The sequence below is a fragment of the Nyctibius grandis genome, chromosome 10, assembly GCF_013368605.1.
Source record: "Nyctibius grandis isolate bNycGra1 chromosome 10, bNycGra1.pri, whole genome shotgun sequence".
Taxonomy (NCBI): Eukaryota; Metazoa; Chordata; class Aves; order Nyctibiiformes; family Nyctibiidae; genus Nyctibius; species Nyctibius grandis.
The window spans coordinates 18,140,598-18,160,249 of NC_090667.1; the positions used below are offsets into that span (position 1 = coordinate 18,140,598).

The window sequence follows — 19,652 nt, forward strand, 5'->3', positions numbered from 1 at the left end:
CTTTATATGGAGGATAGTTTTTAAGCATAAATGTCTCAAGGAAAGAATGGATACCAAAATATCAGCATTCATAAATGGTTGCTGCTTGTACAGCAAAACAGCACTGCACGCTGATTTACGAACAAAGTAGCATGATGCTCCCTCAAGGGCTTTTTTATGTCAGAATTTTTAAGTTCATTAGATTTGTCTTCGTATTTCCAGTTTTGTATTTTCAGATTCATTACATCAGCAGCTGGATTGTAATAGAAGTGCGGAATCAGTTGATATATTTGAGTATGTAAGGAGGAGAAAAGCAGTCATGACCTGTACAGAAAAGAATGTTCCCTGCGCTCTCCTTCCCTTCTTGTCTTAGGCTACTTTAGGTGCTGCAAGTAGAAAACAGGTGACTAAATCCCTCTTGGTGATAATGAACTCTACTGGCAACTAAATCGTGCTGTGGTTTCTTTGCTTGTCTTTGAGTCTCAGATGGCAAAGCTTAGAAATTGTATTTGATGCATCTTTTCCCTCTAGCTTTTTGTTTGCAGCTTGTAGAGCATCTTACTTATAGCCGTATAGGGTAGATAGCGCTTACTTTAAAACTTCTTAAAATTTATTTTGGAGTAGTTCTGCAACTTGGCACTTTCTTAAGAAAATTTCTCAGGATTTGAAGAGCAGAGAGAAGTTACAGGGTAGAGGAATCAAAGGTATTTTGTTCAAGAGCTGTCTACAAACGTGCTTCTACAAAGTGGCCGATGAAAGTAGTATACACTAGTTTTTCACTGCCAGCATTTTCAAAATATGCTGGTACAATTGTCAGTGCTGAGGATTCAGGATTTTTCAGTTTCAGTCTTGATGAACTTTTTTGCAGTAGCAAGACTTCCACTGATTTGCTAGTTATTCTAGACGTGTAATTTATACATGAGAGGTATAAAATCAGAATTCAGGAGAGACTGTCAGAGACTTTAGAAATAAAATTAGAGCTTTATGGCTTCAATGTTACCTTTAAAGTTCTAATTCGAGTTTGTGTACTGAATCTTTGAACATGCAAATGTCCCAAATATTCTTCGTATGTGGTGATGTTACTTACTTCTACTTTTTCCCTTGAATTGCATAATTTATAAAATAGTAGAAAAAAATTTGGTTGGAAAGGATCTCCAGAGGTCATGTAATCCAACCTCCTGCTCAAAGCAGGGTTAACTTCAAAGCTAAAGCAGGTTGTTCAGGGCATGGTCCAGACCAGTTTTTAATTTATCCATGGTTGAGATTTAAGAACCCCTCTGAACAACCTACTCTAGTGCTTAACCACTCTCAGTGTGAAAGCTTTTTTCCTTTATGTCAGAATTGTATGTCCACCCATCCAGTCTATATCTCCCCAACTTTTCTGCAAGGATGCTATTGGGAGACTCGAGAAAGACTTGGTAAATTCAAAGTAGACAGTATCCCCTAATCTCCCTGTAATTAGAGATTTTGTAGATGCAGTAGGGCACACAAAAATCCTCAAGTAGAATTTAATGTACACAACTTCTAATTTCAGTCATGCACCAAAAAAAAAAAAAAACACGCCCCTCCCAGCAAAAACATCATGAAACAAAATGTTCGTTGGTGATAGTGCATAACACTCTTAGTACAGAGTTTCATAATTTTTGGACATACAAAGTCTCATGTAACAGAGTTGGAACAGATGCAAAATTGCTATGGCTGTCTTTGCTTTTAGGAATTAAATACAGATTGGAAGAGAGCTTAGAATAAACTGGTAAAGTTTCAATGGTAAGACTGTAGCTAAAGCTAGATTTTTTTTTTTTTTTAATCTTTCCTAGTTAATGAAGAAAACTAGAGAAAGCTAATAAAAATGCGGAGTATAGAAATTAATTGCTAAAATTGAATTCTCAAATTTAATTCAGACCTTGTATCTTCAGAAGAATCATGGTTGCTCAACTTTGAATTACTGATGTTCCCCCTTTCAAGTTTTCTAACTTTTTTTTTTTTAACAACAGAAGCCATAAACTGCAGTATATAATTGTAAAACTTGAGCATTTTAACTGTTTTCCTCTTGCATTATTGAGTGTTGATCACTAGCTCTTACTGTAAATCTTGTTTAGGAAGTTGTCTTTGTTTTGGACTCCAGTCTGATTTATCAATTTCTCTTCGTTGCATTTAAGCAGCAAACAGTAAGTCTCAAGACTATTACCAAGTATTAATACTGAAAGCCTTTCAGAAATGTTCCAGAAAAGGAAGTAGCAATTATCCATTATGCATTACAAATACATAAAGGCATCCGAATTTCCATTGCCCATTATTCATCCCCAGGCTTTTTAGCTGCCTTTGAAGATGTTGCAGAAGACTGTTGTGAAGACTAAAGAGCTAACACCCTCCTCCAAAGCTTCCTTTTGGTTTCTAGCGAAGTGCTGCTTTAAGCTCACCTGCAAAACTTGTTAGGCATACCAGTGCTCTTTTTCCTTTCCCCCCCTGCCCCCCCCCGCCTTGCTTTCATAGAGTATAATAGTCTCTGTAAGTTTTCGTGTTCAAATATTTGTGGTCTTCGTTCTGTCCTGGCAGATAACTTAATGCACTCTCTTTTTCCCTCTGCCACAATGGGGTGCAGCAGAATTTCAAACCCTTTCAGACTGAAACTAAAATGTGATCTTATTTTTTTGTTTAACTAATTTTTTTGTAGCAGCTCTTGCACATGTTACTTCAATTATGATTTGTTAGTTATGGGAAGAAACTTTGTAGAGAGGAAAAATATGTTTAGGGTAGCCTAGAGAGAATGGCAGAAAGCATCACCTTTCTACTTAGACTGAAGGGAAAGATGTTTTTCCCCAGCTATATTTCCTTTATGTTTTCCCTTTCAAGAAATTTAATACTTCGTGGTAGAGGGTCAAAAATAACAATTTGATGAGAAACGAATGTAATGCAACTGTATCTGTCTTGCTTTCATCAGATTATGTAAAACAGTGTATAAGCAGGTACTGCTGAATCGGATAAAGTCCTGTTATATTCAGTTTCTAACTGATACTTTTTGAAATTTGGGGTGAGGCTGAGGGAGGGGAAGGAGCAGCACTAGGGAAATTGGAGCAGACACTTTAAGAGGATGTAGCTGCCCAACATTTTCTAATACTGCTTTTCTAAAATGTTTACTGTGAAGTAAAATCAACCCTATGCCCATATTGAACCTTTCTTCTTTCTTGCAGGTGACCCGGTGCAGTGCAGTGCTTGGGTGGGCCAATGTGCTCTGTACATAGTGATTATGACATTTGAGAAAACCATCATCATTATAGTGCTTCTTATACCTCAGTGGAAAGAGGTTTGTATTTTTACAGGATTTTACAGACAAATGAATTTCAGGTGGAAGCTGTAAAGCAATAGACTTCTAATAGTGTTTATTGGTTTGGCTCAAGCACCATAACTGCCTACAGTCGATGCCGTTTAACTCTGTGGTAGTGGTATGTTCTTTTAGTTTTATTAGGATACTGCTAATTAGGCTTTCTGGCATCCATTGCCAGGAATATCTTATCATATTTTGGAGGTTTTTTATACACTGCAATATATAAAATTTTATTCTGTCTCCTTATCTGAGTGCTCTTGAAGCTACCAAGTGGTTCTTCCTTTTCTTAATTCTTTAACCCTTACTTAAAGCTATTTTATATTGCTTCTTGTAGTCTTTTAAAGAATTTTCTTTGGCTGACCTTGTTGATAGATCTAAACTGTAGAATTTTAGTAATTTGCAATGGATTAGTGAAGCCATTGCTGATGACTGGATAAATATTTATTTTGATAGAATCTGTGCAACGTAATATTCAAAGTGATGGTGCATGGTGTTACAGCTCATTAAAAACAGTTAGTCCCTATTTTATGCTCTGGACTACTTTGGCAACTCTGTCTTCTTACTGTGTATTTTATGAAACGCTGATCTGTTTAAATTGCCTAAAGATGGAACTTAAAACATGTTCCTGGGGAGCATGGAGCTCTAAAATGTTCAAGATGATTCTAACACAGCTCTTCTATAAACAAAAATGACAGAGATGAGTTTCTTGCCAGCCCTGCTAACTTATCTGTGGTAATTTATAAGCTGTCCTAAGTACTTTCCTTTTCTACAAAGCTGTCCTTTTTTGGTTCATATGAATTATTTCTGTAGTGTTAGCTAGTACGTGAACAATTGCACTTGCTAATCCAGTTACGTGCATATGCTGCCATGATCTGAATTTAATCCTTTTCTTTTCACAGGTAGCTTTATTGAATCCTATAGAAAACCCCCAGTTGGAGCTGGCTATCGTCATGCTGATAGTTCCCTTCTTTGTTAATGTTAGTATAACTTGAATGCTTTTGTGAGATGTTTACTTGGATATCTTTCTACCATGTGTTAATTAATTAATGTTAGTCCTTAAAGCAGAGTGTACCTTGGTGCTTAAGTTAATTTTTAAAGAGGAAGAGTGTTAAAGAATGGATAAAATGTCTGGATATATAGATTTTACAAAGCTGAAATCCATATTGAGCTAAGTAACCAGGCTCAGGACAGGTGCAGAAATGCCTCGTAGACCTCTTTGGGCTGATGACTTCAGTAGACTGAACGTAATACTGAAATACTGACATAGAGATTGTAAAATTACAATGAAATGTGCTTTAGGAAACAGTTGGTCTAAGGATAGCTGCACAGTGAAGTATCCTGTGTCTGACTGTAGCTAATAGTGGCTGGCCTATGATGGAACAGAGGAAAAGGGCAAGTGTGCAGTCATCCTTCCCAAAGCATACTCTTCCAGTAACCTGGGATTTAGGGTCTAGAGCCAGGGATGGTGGATGTCCTTGCATTTAATAATTGCTGGTGATTTTTTTTTCTTTCATTAATTTGTTCAAGTATGGATTTCATCCTTTGAAAACCAAAAATCTGTTGCACTAAGTGTCTGCCTAAACTATTCTTGTTTCTACATAAAGAGTTAATATGATCACTCTGAATAGCAGCTGCTTTTCTTATTTTCTTCTTTTCTACAAAGGAATAAAGTAGCTATGTTCTAGAGCATTCATGCTATGTGTAATAAGCCATGTGACTGTATGCCTATACAAGATTTTAATTGTTTAGACAATTCAGAATTATTGTCAGGTTTTCCTAATTCTGTCCAAATACTGACCGAATGAACATATGCTCCTCTGAGAAAACTGAACTGTCACTTGCCCCTTCTCTTTAACAGGCATTAATGTTCTGGGTAGTAGATAATTTTCTTATGAAGAAAGGGAAGACAAAAGCTAAACTTGAAGAAAAGGAAGCAGGACAAGATTCAAGAAATGGAAGTAAAGTCCGATACAGGAGAGCAGCATCACATGAAGAGTCAGAGTCAGAAGTATGTAGAGTTAATTATTGCAATTAATGCAATATCAATCCAGTTCATCACTTGTGCCATTGATTTAATTGTAACGCTGTCAACTCAGTTTTGTTTTTCTTTGCATGTACCTCTAACAGTAGTTCCTAGCATTTGCAGTTGAAAACCAGTTAAGAAAAATGGCATTGTTGCACCACTCATCGTAGTTAATTTGCTTCCAGATGGGCAGGAAGACATAATAATAATATATTTAAATATCACAGGTGAACTGTGTTACAAATGCTTCTAAAAAAACCCACATGGAATACAAAACTAATAGACAATTCTAATTCAAAGAGAGGTTAATAGCTTAAAGTGAGAGGAAGCTGGTGGAGGCAACTGGGCTGAGAAGTATTTACATCCTTGCCTTAGCACAATTTTATTCTAAATTATATTAAGTGGGCAGTTTTCAGTTCACCCAAAAGATGGGTGGTAGCCTTGAAGGTAATTTATTTTAGCCTTAGTTGGTTAATGTAACTTTTCTGTGTTATAGACAGTGGTATTTATATGGGGTTTTCTTTAATAAAATGCCTGCCATATTACCAGTGTGGATAGTGAGCTTACATATTCTCTCTCATTTTAACAGCAAGTTGACCCCACTGTTGTGGAGGTGCTGGAATCACTTCTTTGGTTTTAGAGTCAGTGAGTGTAGTAGAGGTTAATACACATGCATCTTTCTTAGAAATTTACTGGAGGTTCCAAATAGGATGTGTGATGTTGTTTGATAGTACTGGCAGTAAATCCAAATTATGTTCTGTAAGCTCTTTCTTGAGCAAATAATAAGGTGCTTTGCAACCATAAAAAAAAGTAAAAGGTTAGAAGTAGAATGAAGGAGTGTGTCTTTGATCCGTGTTACTCAGAAGCCGTAATTTGTTTTTAGATCCTTATTTCAGCAGATGATGAGATGGAGGAATCAGATGCTGAAGAGGACCTGCGTAGACTGACCAACTTAAAGCCCATTAAGAAAAAGAAGCATCGTTTTGGTCTGCCTGTATGACACATTCCCTGACCTGTGTGTCTGCAGGTTTCATGGCAAAAACTTCAGTTGGTGGGTTTTAATGTTGCAATTGCATCTCCCTTTTCATACAAACTGACGTAAAAGCAAGGTCTACCAACAGAATGCAGATGGTTGGAAGACTTCCAGTTCAGTTGCACTACAGACACACCGACCGATTATGCAAGAATGTCTTTTCATCATATGTGAAAAACAGTGTTGTTAAGGACTAGTCGCTAAGGAGATTTGTATCTGACATTTCAGAGAAGACCATAGAAAACAGATACAGCAGTCTTTCACTTATGATTACTGATGATACAGTTTAAGATGTTCTCAAAAAGGCATCAGAATCAACTAAGTTAAAGGAGTGTGTTTTGTTACTAAACTGGCTTTTGCAGCATAATTCCTAGAGCAGAATAGTTTATGGTTACAAGCTGTAACTTAACGTTATTTTTTTAAGTACAAATGTTTACTTGCTACTGGGTACCTATGGAACTAATAGGTGGAACAAAGATTTTTTTCGAAGTCTCCTCAAATCTATTTGACTATTTTATATTTAAGTTATATTTTCATACAGTTATATTTAAAGATTCTCTTTGTCAGAGAAAAGGGTGCAGTTCCCTTTTTTTGTGCAGAACAGGTCAAAACATTTGTAGTGAAAACTCTTTATTTATCCTTGTGTCCTGGTTTAAGGCAAAGGGATTGCAAAGGGAAAAGCTCTCCGCCACTGCTGAAGTCACCAAATATCACTAAAAGTGCAGTCCTAAGTGTGCTTTTGGCCACATAATTTGAAAATACCTTTTTTAATAGGAGGTGGTGTTTGCATATTTGGCAAACATGCACTTTAGTATGTAACAAAAATCTGTTGTGGTAAGTTATTTGTGAATTGAGTATCTATGGATGACTCTAATTATTGCTGTTCCTGCACGTCTCTTGTGCATACCTCTCAAATGACCCAAAAGAGATGGAACATTTCTTACACTTTTCCTTATGTAGGGCCTGCAGTACAGGACCGTGATCTGATTGAAGCAGTTAGGCTACAATATTGCAAATAATTCTGTCCCTTGTTTTTTGTTGGAAAAGCAATCTTCTATTTAATGTGCTTTAAAAAAAAAGATTTCTCCTGTTTCATTTCCATAAAGTCTGGTTATCCTTTAGTATTTAAAAAAAACAAACAAACAACAAAAAACCAAAACAACAAATAACAAAACACAAACCCAAGAGCTATAATATAGTTGTTACTACAGAATTTTTGTGATTTTCAGTGTCTTGTCTTCTGATAACTGACAACACGTGCTGATCCGAAACCTAGCAGACATGTTTTCAGTGACATCCTTTTGCTTTGCATATTTTCTAAATGATTGTTTCCAACAGCTTTCCTTGCTCAGTTAGCCTTGTCCTGTACAAGGTCTATGTGTCAAAGAGGAGACAACAGACCTTAATTGCTCATCTGTTGTAGTATCTGGACATCAGAAACGTTCCAAGCCTTAAACCAAACAGTTTCATCAGAAAACTGCTCAGAACTTTTTAAGATTTTTTACATTTTTTATAGATTTACTAGGTCTTAATGTGATTTATTATCCAGACCACTTAAATGGGGTTTTTGGGCCTTAGTAAATACTGAACTGTGCACTCCCGTACTTACTTTCACTATTCCAGCATTCCTTTTCACTGCTTGGCTGCCGAGGTAAACGCAATGTTCTGAGACTTCAGGTATGCCTCAGCATGTCCAGCCGGCTAGAAGGGACATTTTACGAAACCTAATGTTTGCAAGTGTAGTTGAGCCACTGACCTCTGTTACTGTGCACTGAAATGTAACAACTGCAATAAGTTTAAGTACTAGTGCGTCTTTTAAACTAAATCTAGAAACTAATGACAATGGAAGCTTAATTGAGTTATTCTGAAATGGGGGGTGGGGGTGGGTGGGGAAATGTCCCTAATCAGTCTTGCCTCTGTTTTAGGTTTTTTGGGTTTTTTTCATTGATTGTGTGACTTGCATCTTGTCTTGACTATTTACCACTGGGCGGGCGCATATCTCCAAAAGCACAGTACTTCAAGGAATTAATTTTCATCAACAGAATAGTCTCATACAGCTGACTTTTCCAAAGGGATTTAAACGCTAGGACTGGCTCTTGTCGCAAATGTCAGCATTTATTTTTTTAGCATAGGATTTGTTCTATTTCAGATAGTGAAATAAAGCTATTCAACATGTGCTACGTACCACTGCGCAGCCATCACTGTCCTCGTCAACCATCAAAGATAACTGAGCAGCGCACACAAACTCAACTGTACGAGCTTTCATTTTATCTTCCTTTTCCCTCCTCTTCTCCAGTTATTTAAATTGTCAAAATTATTTCTAGTCTCATGTTTAGTCTGTGAAGTGTCATTATAAAATTATGGCCTTAATCATGTAAAAATATTTGTTTTGAGCAGACCTCAAACTTATTGACCAAGTACAAAACAGTGTAAAGCACTATGAAGCAGTTTCTTGAAGATGGTTATAGCAAAGGTATATGAATGCGTAATTTTTCCTGTCTTAAGTGCTTAAATGTCACTTGGTTTGAGACTTTGATATGCCTAGCAAGATGATGGAGTAAAGCACTATGAGCCAAAGCAACAAGTATTTTAAATACCACAGTAGTAACAGGAGGAGCATATCTTCAGGGGGGCAAAACCATCTCTACTATCTCTACTCACAACCTTGCCAAATAACAAAAAATGAGGGTTTTTTTCTATTTGTTCTTTGTTATCATGTGAAAGACGTGGAAAATACAAAATTGGCAATTTTCCTCTTTGTAAGATAAAAATTGGAATTCTTGCAGTAGGTAGGACAAGTGCTCTTGTCTGAAGAGCTTGTATGTGTGAGAAGGAAGTATGTGCCTAGTGCTCCACTATGTCTTACTGGTCATTGAAATGTATTGGCAGTACAGTCTGAAATAATAGATTTTTCATAAAGAGTTGATCCGGTAATAATATTACAACATGATGACATTTGTATTGTCCTCAAATTGGCTCTCTAAATTTATGCCTGGTAAAGGTACTTCAGGACAACTCATAGCAAAGGTTTAATTCAGGCTGTGCTTAAAAAAGTGTGATTCTGTTTAATGAACATAAGCTATGTAGTATATGCCAAAGTAAGAGAAAGGGATTGTAACTTACAGAAGAGACACAGAAGTATCGGAGATCGAGTTTACCATGAATGGTCAACCTAAATGTATTAACTGTTTCTAGTATCTGACCTGTGACACATCTGCATAGATTTAAAACACTGGTGGTGTCTAATACATGGTTTTCAAGTTCTGGCTTTAATATGTTCAGGTCCCCTTGTCTTACTTTAAGTAGGTAAATGCTGTATGTAAATGTCACTAACTAAAATGTACTATAGCTTTTCTTCAGGGACAACTCAGAAATTGAGTTGAAATTAGAGCAATGCAAAGTGATCCCCTCCCAGGTGTCTGCTCCAATGCCAGCTGTGCCTGGGGAGGGAGGCGTGGGCTCTCCCACTCTGCTGAGAGCTGAGCATCACAAGGAATTTCCCCCACTGTGCTTGACTAACCCATGTTTGCAACTTTGCTGTGCTTTTTACAGGAGAAACCAGTAATGAAAGTGAATAAATTCAAGCCACATCAAGTCAGAGTAGATCTACAGCATAGGCGTGCAAACTTTTTTAGGTAAAGTTTCCAGTTACTGAAAATGACTACTATGGTTTTACAAAGTAAAACTGCAGTATCTTTAAAAAAGGGACTCTTTTGTAGGTGTTTTTGTCTTGCGTGGGTATCCGTCTCAAACTGAATGTTGGGGTTGTTCGTAAGTAAATTCAGAGTATAGCCTATGTGAGCAAAACCAACAGCTGTATTCTGCTGCCCTCTGTTTGGACCATATTGTTTAATCAGTGGTGTTACCTGAAACTTCTAAGGATATCTGATGTAATTATGTTGTATAATGGTTTACAATAAAGTCTGACTTATTACAGATTCGTACACTTGTTTTATACTTCTGTTTAAAAGTGGGCGCGTTTCAATGTTCGTAATGTGCCGGTGTGGGAAGCAGGTTTTGCTACTGGAGTTTAACTTCAGAACTGCAGATCTAATTTTTTGCACTCCATGTTGGTATTAATTTCAGTATGTTCCTTTACCTTAATAGCAAAGCCCCTTTCTCTTGGAGGGACCACTATTTGTAAGTAGCAAGTTTTCCTTACAACTGTAAGAATCCTTCAAAGCTCCTCTCAGATCTGTTCCCTGAGGAGGGTTTTTGCCCTCTGCGTGTGCACAAATGGAGAATAACCATCCGTATTTTCATATTGAAAATGAAACCTTCGATGTGCAACTTGAGAACTCCTGAGACTGCCGAACACTGACCTGAGACCTTCTGGAGAGTAGGATGTTGTTAAAATGCTTTAACGACCCAGCTGATTACCACAGCCTGCTTTTGGCTTTTTAAGCAAAGCCAGGCCTTTTGGTCATTGGCAACAAGAACATGTAAACTTAAAAATTTCTGAGCTTACCTCCACTGTCCTGCCCCTTGGCAGAGGCGTGGCCTAATTCCATAACTTGTTAACCTGTTTCATCTTCTGTTCCCCTTCTGATTTGTTTGCAGCAGGTAGTAGTGCAAGCAGAGGGAAGATGTCTGAGGATCTTGCTGAGAAGTTTGCTTGTGCAGTGACTTGGATCACAGAACTCATGTAGTACCTCCTCGGAGACAGGAAAGGGCCACGTGGGGATGTCTAGTTCTGGGACCAAGCAGCCCCTCTGTCCCCTGTCTCTAGAGGGCAATGTGCTGGAGATGACCAATGTCTTCCTTGCTTACTTTAATCTCTACTACTTCCCGAAACCATGTGAAAGGGGAAGAGCCAAGGACTGCTGATTCTTTTCTGATGAAGACATCACTCCTACGTGCTAGGTAGTGCAGAATTGTCTCTTGAGCTCCGGGGAGGCAGCTTTGATTACGTGAGAGTCTGCAGCAAGCACTTGGACTTCCCTTATTGTACCCAACAAAATGAGTGTAGCCTAGCTTGGATGTTTTTCTATTTTGTTGGGCAGAAAGATGCCATCTTACTCTCCAGGTGTCTTGTTCCCTGAAGTATGGCAAGGTAAGTACCATAAATTTTCCAGCATGCTGGAGGAATGAGAAGGACCATGTAGGATGAGAGCTGGCTCGCTGTGAAGCTGTAACGTGACTGTGTGCAGGTGTCTATGTTTTTTAGGGCTGCAAATGGCAAAAGGTTGATACCTCTATGCCAGAATAGAGCAGAAATCCTGTTCTTAGTGAGCTGCTGTTGCCATCACCCCTCCCTATCTTGGTGGGAGCAGTTTAGTGTGTTCTGCTGGACTGGACCTGCATAGTATCAGTCCACGACTACCTCTGTAACGTTTGCCCATCACTTTCATTACTTCCCACCTACTACACACAAGCAGCTCCATACCCCCTGCATCCTTAAAGGGAATTCAGAGAATAATCTTCAACCTATCAAACCTGTCAGTCTGCTGAGGGATGTTAGCAGTTTCCTGGAGGAGAAGTCAAATCTTCTGCAAGATCTGTGTCTCCTGGAGATCACAGTGGCCATACATGTGTATATTCCCTAAATTCTCCATGGTCATCACCATATTTTAGCTGCACCTGTTCCTCAACAAAGGAGGTTTCCACACTTTGTGTTGCAGGGAAGATGAAAGAAGGTTAACTTATGTTTTTAATAGCCACTATTAAAGAAATGAGCCTATCTTGTTTTGTTGTCATTCACGTCCCATCTAACAGAACTCAGGACCTCAACCAGATGAACGGGATTTCTTCTCTGAAATGTAAGTAACTAGATTTAGGTTGGGTTTTTATAAGGAAAAATTAGCCCATGATCTATAAGAGGAAATGGTTGTGCTTGTTGTTCAGTGTTGATTTAGGAAATGTATGATCAAAGAGAACAGAATTGTCCAGGCTATGGGGGATGTCTTAGAAACTTCAGCATATGCTGCCTACCTCTGAAGCACCTCATCTCCTACCTCCAAAGAGCATGCAAGCTGAAGGTGTTTTAATTTTGTATAATGATTTTGTTTGTGTAAATTAAATTGCCATGAAAGCATAACTCTTGTTGCTTTTGAGTGAGGAGTATGTAGTACCAATTAAATGAAGCAATTTTGATACCTGATGGGAAAGATAGTTCAGTGTGTTGAATCCTAAATACTTGCTTTAAACATGCAGAATGTTATTTTCCTGTTCTAACAGATAGGGTCAGAATGGTGATGCTTATAGGGCTGTATAGGAACATCTTAGTAGAGAAGGAGAGGTGTTACTCTGTACAATAGAAAAAAAATCTGCTGTTTTTTCCTGAAGTTGATGTTTTTTCCTTCTGCTTTGTTAGCCTACTAAAAGGTACTGCTGTTTGCAGAAACTTTTCCTCTAGTTTACTAAGCCATGGGTTTAAAATAGAAATTCCACATAAGGAATGGCTAAATATGTAACATTCAAACTGCTTCTTAACCTACAAATACTTCCTCCAGTAGTCACGTAAAGGAAAGCATCGTCTCAGGCCTGGAAGGAGTTTAGCTTAAAGGCAAAATGGGCACAGTTCACAGCCGACAGATCCTGCAGCCCTGATCGTATGGTGCTAGTGCTGTGCTACTGATGTAATGTTTCCATAATGAAAAATAACAATTTTATTTTACCTCCCGTGCTTCTCGCTGTAGCCTAAACAAAACAGGCGGAGCTTGAGAAAAGGCCAGGACAGATTGTTACCCCTACAACGGTAGATTTTTCTAGTAAAAGACGTTTGGAGGTCTGCCACATCTGCCTTTCCCATATTAACGTACCTGGCTGGAGTCTTGGTTCTTTGTAGGTGTTGAGTGCAGTCACAGAAGCTGATTTTTTGCATGATGCAGAGAATTAATGTAAAAAACTATAAAACCCTCCCTACCCAAGCCTCTCCCAGTAATAAAAATTAGACTTTATGCTTAGAGTTTATTTTATTTCTATTTAATTAAAAAATTTTTTAGAGAACAAATCTTGAAAGTTTTGGAAAAAGTTTTACTACTGTCAGCATGTACAGTGGGGAGCACTGAATTTATTTGTGTCTGAGCAATCCATTCCTATACAGATGACAGGTGAAATGATTAAACTTACTAATACTGCTGTAAGTAGAAAGTGGACTTGATGATCTTAAAGGTCCTTTCCAACCAAAACGATTCTATGATTCCATGATTTTACACTCTTAATTGCATAAGAGCCAGTATCAGAGCAAGCTCAGCAATAGAACTGTAAAGGTAAAACCATATCCTATTTTATTAACTCTCCAGAACACAACAAACACTCTTCTGTTAAAGATCCCTGTGCAAAAGCGATTTAGGGCACGAGCTGTGCTTTGGGTGTTAGGTTTATATAATCTTAGAGAATGCATACATTGTTATGGTGGAGAAGAAACAAACACACTTTTTTTCCCTCACCAAGAGAATTCAAATTCTGTGTCTGTAACAAAGTTTTGTCTTTTAAAGTTATAAATAGAGCCCGGCGGGCTCCCCGGGAAGTTGTTTGGTAGGGGATTGGGCTTCCCCGCTGCCACAGCTGTCTGCTCTCGTCCGTCCCCAGCCCCTGCCCTCCCCAGGCACCGCGCGCAGTAAATCCTGCAAACCCTCGTCATCGCTAAGAATAAACCTTTCAACACCAACAGCCTCTGTCAACCGGAATCGTCCTGGGCTCTCGTTTGGGAAGATGACCCAGCTAATGACTTCACGTTAGATGCTCTATATAAGCCGAGGGAAAAAAACAGGCGTTCGCAGAGCGCGCAGGCTGGATTTGATCAAAGCCGGGAACCGACCTCGGCAGGGATTACGGTCGAGTGAGCTCCGCAGTTATGTCACAGGTACGGGGAGGTCTGTGGGGCTGGCTGGTGTCAGAGCAGGGGCCCAACATGTGTGTTACTGTTTTAGACTGTTTGCTTGGAATAGCTTATTAGCAAGTTACTCTCGTTAACCAGTGAATTCAGCTTTTCTGCTCTGTGTGACTTGTTCAATTATGTCAGAAGTATTTAAACGCTCTGTTTATATATCTCAACAAGTAAGTTGTTAGGAGGGATTATTTGATGAAGAAGGAAAGCAGTTGCCCTCTGCATGGTTAATTTAGTTTCAAAATGTTCTGGTTTACCATAAATATTTTTATTTATGTAGAAAGGGGAAAAACCATTTCCACTGTTTTGGTTAGGGGTGTTTCACAGAGTGATTTCTGCTTTTCCAACACGCTTTCTCAGACAATGATTTAAAGTTTTGGCAGTAGTTTTGAAAGGACATGGCTATGCTGAAGTGTGCTGCTGTGTAAAGCTTAGTGTATTATCATGGAGGAAAAGAGACAGCGTGACTGAAAATTATAACTGTTAGGATATTTGACACTGAAATTTTGTATTACACACTTTGGTGTTCATTTTGTAACTAATGGTTTGTCTTTACTGTGTTCCCCAATAATCAGTGTTTCAAAGTGATCTTAAAATTAGCTCAGAAATGTTGAGGTTTTCACGTGTGTGTTATGTTTTCAACACAAGCTACGCGTGCCTGGCAGAGTCCTCCCCAGCTTGAGAGTTTTAGGTGATGGGTGGGGTGGAGGGTAGAAGAGCACAATCCTTCAGCCACACGAAGTAACTCAGTTCGGCTTATTGCCTTTACTCCAAAGAAAAAGAAACTTACATCTCTCTTGTAAACCAACACTTTTTGACTTGTGACAGGAGGAGATAAAGCACAGGCTGCACCTCTGTGCCAGCAGGGAATGGCTCCTGGCAAACCCTGCTTACAAATGCCTTGGGAGCGATTAGCAGTGGTGCGGCGGCGGTGCTGGCAGCTGCTGGTGCTGGCGGGGCCAGGGCTCACCACTGTGACTCATCGTAACCTTTCCGTGCAGCTTTTTTGCTTTTTAGCTGGGGCTGAACTAATCTACACCAGCTGTCTGCTGGAAAATCCACCTGTAATCAAAGCATGAGAGGTTTTATTTTAAAATAACTGGGTGAAATTCAACAGTTCTGCTCAGCCTGGCTGTGTCTGGGTGCATCTCAAGTGCCTACTTTCCTTACCCTGTCCCCAAGAAGTCCCCTGCCCTGGTGGAAAGAAGCCTCGCAGTTTTGTCTCTTGCCATTAGTGGGTGAAGTACCTTAGCAGGTATTTTCCCTTTGTGTTGGAGCCAACACAGGCCTGACTGGCTGCCTATGGACCACACCATGGGCATGGCGGACCATTCCCATCACATGCCAGTTTTCATTACAGACGGACAAATGGAGCCCTGGCTGTAGGGATGTTTGGTTAACCAGCTAACCGACCAAAAGCTGCTGTGAATTTTGAAGGGTTTGCTACCACCCTTTTCCCTTGCTTGCCTTGGCTCCTTGTAGAGTGTTTTCCCCAGAGTTCCTCTGAATGCCTTCGTTCCCACAACACATGCAAATGGGATTGACAGCGAGCTATTCTGAGCGTTCCTGGGAATTTACAGCCAGCAGAAAACATGCCGAAGGCTCCAGTGCAGCCAGCCTGCCCCAGCCCAGAGCCAGGCATGCACGCGATGTCTCTGCGAGCTCCCTGGGGCTCGCTGCTCCAGCCATTCGCACCCCTTGGGGGATTTGTTTCCCTCCACAACTGTTTTTAGCTTTACAGTCAGTGCCTAGAAACATACAAGTGGGCTCCACCACTGCCAGAACCCAAATATCAGAAGCCCTGTGTATGTAGAGATGGTCAGAAATGTTTCTTGTTGATGGTTTGGTGTGCAAAGCAGTTAGAGTTGGAGTGTTGGGGTCTTCTGTTCTTTTTAACCTCATCTCCTGTGCCCCTGCACCCTGCCGCAAGGTCTGCCTGGTGGGACCTTGCAGTCCGTCCTTGAAATAGTAAACTGAAGAGGGCACGTTAATGGTGCCGACTGCTGCTGATCGACGTTGTCTGACTTTTGAAGTGCTGATTTAAAGGCAGTATAGGCTGATAGGAGCCAGTGTTGGCCTGATTTTCTTCTAGCAAGATAAACTGTAAGCAGATTAGTACTTGGAAGTTGCAGTGCACCACCTGATGATGCATCTGTTTCTATATTAGATTTCCTTCTCCTTCTTTGGGTTCTGAGTCCAGTGTTTCAGATGTGTTCAGTACATGCTTGTAGACAACCCTGTTGACTGCTCAGATACTTTTGTTCCCTAAACTTAAGATCAGTAACTGTGGGTCGTTCAGTTTATTCCAACTAAATCAAGCCAGGCTTCAAAATCTCTCTCACCAATCCCGAAGAAATAGTGAGTAGACTGGGGCACAAGCACAATTTAGTAAGGAAGTTTTTTTTACCTTCCCAAATATTGGACAGAGTCTTGAATTACCAATCTGTACTTGCAGAATGACCAGGCAGGGCTGGACAGAGGAAATTTAAAAATAAATTAAAAAAAAAAATAAAAATTAAGCAATCCAGTGTCTCTTTCAAAGGCTGTACAATCAGAAGACAGTTTCAGAACAGAACAGTAATAGTGGAAACAGATTTTGGGAAGGGCAGTGAAATCGTGGTTGTGCAAAGATCTGGAGTAGCTGAGTATACAGTCTGAGAATTTAAATAGGTGGAATATTGTATTAGCAACTCTGTATGTTGTAGCCTTTGGGTTAAGGCAGCTTTGTTCATTGTGCTTCTAAACACAAAATACTGACGCGTGGGCAATACGTCTGTTTCTTAGCCAGCCCTTGTGAAAAAGAAGCGTCCTCCAGTGAAGGAAGAAGACCTCAAAGGAGCCAGACAAAACCTTTCCAAAAACCAGGAAATTAAATCCAAAACCTACCAAGTGATGAAGCAGTGTGGTAAGTCTCCGTGATGGAAACGATGAAGCAGTCTTCCAAAGTAAAACATCGGCTTAATTGCTCTTCTCAAGTGACAGGGCACGCCTCTGAAGCAGCGGCCTGCAGTGTGCTCGCCAACCCTGGCATGGCGTGCGGGGACTGTGCATCCGTCATCTCGACGGTGCCAAGAGGGCTCTGCTTGGAGGGATCATGCTCCCTGTCTGGGCAAAGCGAGAAAAAGAGCACTAACTTTGCCTTCTGAACCAGGGTTCAAACCCAGCCCTGGGACCATGGTCAACATCAGTGACTGCCCAAGTTGAAGATTGGAGGCTTGGTCATAGATTAGGGGATTTCTAGCCTCTCAGTTGGATGAATTTGATGTGTTTGAGATGAAGCAGAAACTGGGGGGGAGGATAAAGGGCAGAAGGTGAGAGAGAAGAGCGTGGCTGCTTGCACTGAATACCCCTGGTGCTCTCGTTTTGTGTTACTTTTCCACCACCAGTGGGAGTCTATAAGGAAAAATGATGAATTTTAACCCATTTCCAGCATAATAGCCTAGACCTCGGTAGTTTCCAAGTTCCTGAAGCACCTGCAGGGATTTGGGGCCAGTCAGTGGTAGCAACCACCTACAGTTGCTGGCAGCTGCCCCGTGCTTGGCATGGGAGCGCTGTGCTTTAAGGTTTGGGAAGTTGATGGATGGATGGAATATTTATCAAATGTGTATATATGTATTTCAGCAGCACTAGTTTTCCTCCCCGAATTTGCTGTGCTACTTCACTGATTGTCTCTCCTGCTTTTCTTTTTTCCAAGAACAAATGGGCTCTGCAGCCCCCTCCATATTCAGCCGGGATCGGACAGGGAGTGAAACAGTCTTTGAGAAACCGAAATAAGAGCCGGCCGAGAGTGTCTTTGGCTGATGGCGGAGCTGGATGTGACTCACCCTGATGATTGTTGTCACGTTTTCCCAAATTTCTGCCCCTTACACTAAAGTCACTGTAGACCCAAGTAGCTAATTTCTGCTGTAAGTCATTAAGTAGGGGATAGACTCATGTCCAAGGGTACCACTTCCATGTTAATTTTTATTACGTGCTTTCTTTCTGTGTGTTGAACGGTGTTTGCTGTAATGGTTTAATAAAAAAAGGTGGTTGGACACAGCTTGGCACACTGTGGTGACTAATTTCAATGTAGGCTATTAATTCTGTGGACGCTTTGACGTTACAAACAATGATCTCGTCTGTCAAACGCAAAGAATAAACATCTAGATGACACCGTTTTAGCGTCAGTGCAAGTTCTTCACCCTGTGCCCTCACCAAGAGGGAGCTGAGGGCAAAGGGGCCTCACAGGAACCTGGAGACTTCACCCAAAACTGTGCTGACCGCAGCGGCGCCCTGGCGAGGCCCCTCGGGCCTGGGGCGTGCCGCAGGGCCATGGCCCCCCTCACGGCCCTCCCTCATGGTTCCCCCCTCACAGCCCCCGGGGCAGCAGGGCCATGGTTTGCCCACACCCAGCTCTGTGGGGAGGCAAGACGCCGGGCCGCCAGCGTGCCCCAGTGCTGGGGGAGGGCTTTAAGCCCCTTCCCGAGTGGCTTTTTCCTCCTGTCCTCGAGGTGCTGTTGGATTAAGTAAGAAGTGGGGTGACAGACTGACGGCACAGGCGCCATGTCCCTCCTGACTGAGGAGCTGAGCGGCCTGCTGACCCGCTCTGAGTGGAAGCTGGTTTTTTGCAACTCTGTTTACATCTTGATTTGCTGCATTAAACATCAAACCTGTTTTCCCACGAGGTTATAAATGGGAGTATCTCCCCTCAGCTGGATCTTTGTGCTCCAACACGGGTGATCCTCTGCTTTGTTGGCAGCTGCCACACTTCCCTCACACCCCAAGTCCTTGGCAGCACGTCTGGGGATGGTAAGGTAGGTGCCACCTTTATTTAAAGTATTACTTTAATTTTGCACAGGCTAGACCTGATTAAGAGGTGAAAGTGATATCAAAGGTCTCTGTGCGCTGTGAAGAAAATAATCTTTGCCTTTTGTGTCCTAAACACTTGATGGATAAAATGTGCCAGTGTCCACAAAGCTCCCAGAGAGACTGCGGAGTGGGATGTGCATAAGGCAGCAGCAAATCCTTTGGGTTTAAGGGAGAGGTTTCCTTAAAAAATTAAAAATATCACTGGTGTGTTGCCCTGCCCCATTTTTTTTCACTTTTGAAGACTACTATTTGCAGCCAAGACCCTGCCTCCTCTCTCTGCTGGGCACTATTTCTCCATGGGGCCTGGGCTCCTCACAGGTAACTCAGCTCAGCCTTTTCCCCTGAGAAAGACCCCTTCCAGAGCCTTGAAGATAAAAACAAAATAAAGCATGGTGGGGAAAAAAGTTGCCATCCTGATAATGCTGGAGCTGTCCCTGCAACAGATTTAACAAACCCTCCTTAATTAATCTGTCATGAGAAGCTGGCAGGAGGTTGTTTAATAATTAGAAAAATGATGGACAGGGATAAGTGGGGCAAAATGTTGTTATCACTTCATTTTGTACAAGTGACTAAATATTGCAAATTTGCTAGACTGGGTAGCAGGAAAGGGGGG

The 19,652-nt window shown here is 40.7% G+C and overlaps 1 protein-coding gene across 1 annotated transcript in view; it reads left to right on the forward strand.

Moving 5' to 3' along the window:
- The window catches only part of LOC137667764 (store-operated calcium entry regulator STIMATE-like), a 43,735-nt gene extending 25,392 nt beyond the window's left edge, over positions 1-18,343 (forward strand). Inside the window, 7 exon segments of the mRNA XM_068408838.1 lie at positions 3,171-3,283; positions 4,204-4,281; positions 5,163-5,312; positions 6,211-6,321; positions 16,558-16,569; positions 16,976-17,096; positions 17,886-18,343. Of these exon segments, the coding sequence (XP_068264939.1) occupies positions 3,171-3,283; positions 4,204-4,281; positions 5,163-5,312; positions 6,211-6,321; positions 16,558-16,569; positions 16,976-17,096; positions 17,886-17,992 (692 nt within the window). The 3' untranslated portion in view covers positions 17,993-18,343.
- Positions 18,344-19,652: the final 1,309 nt, after the last annotated feature.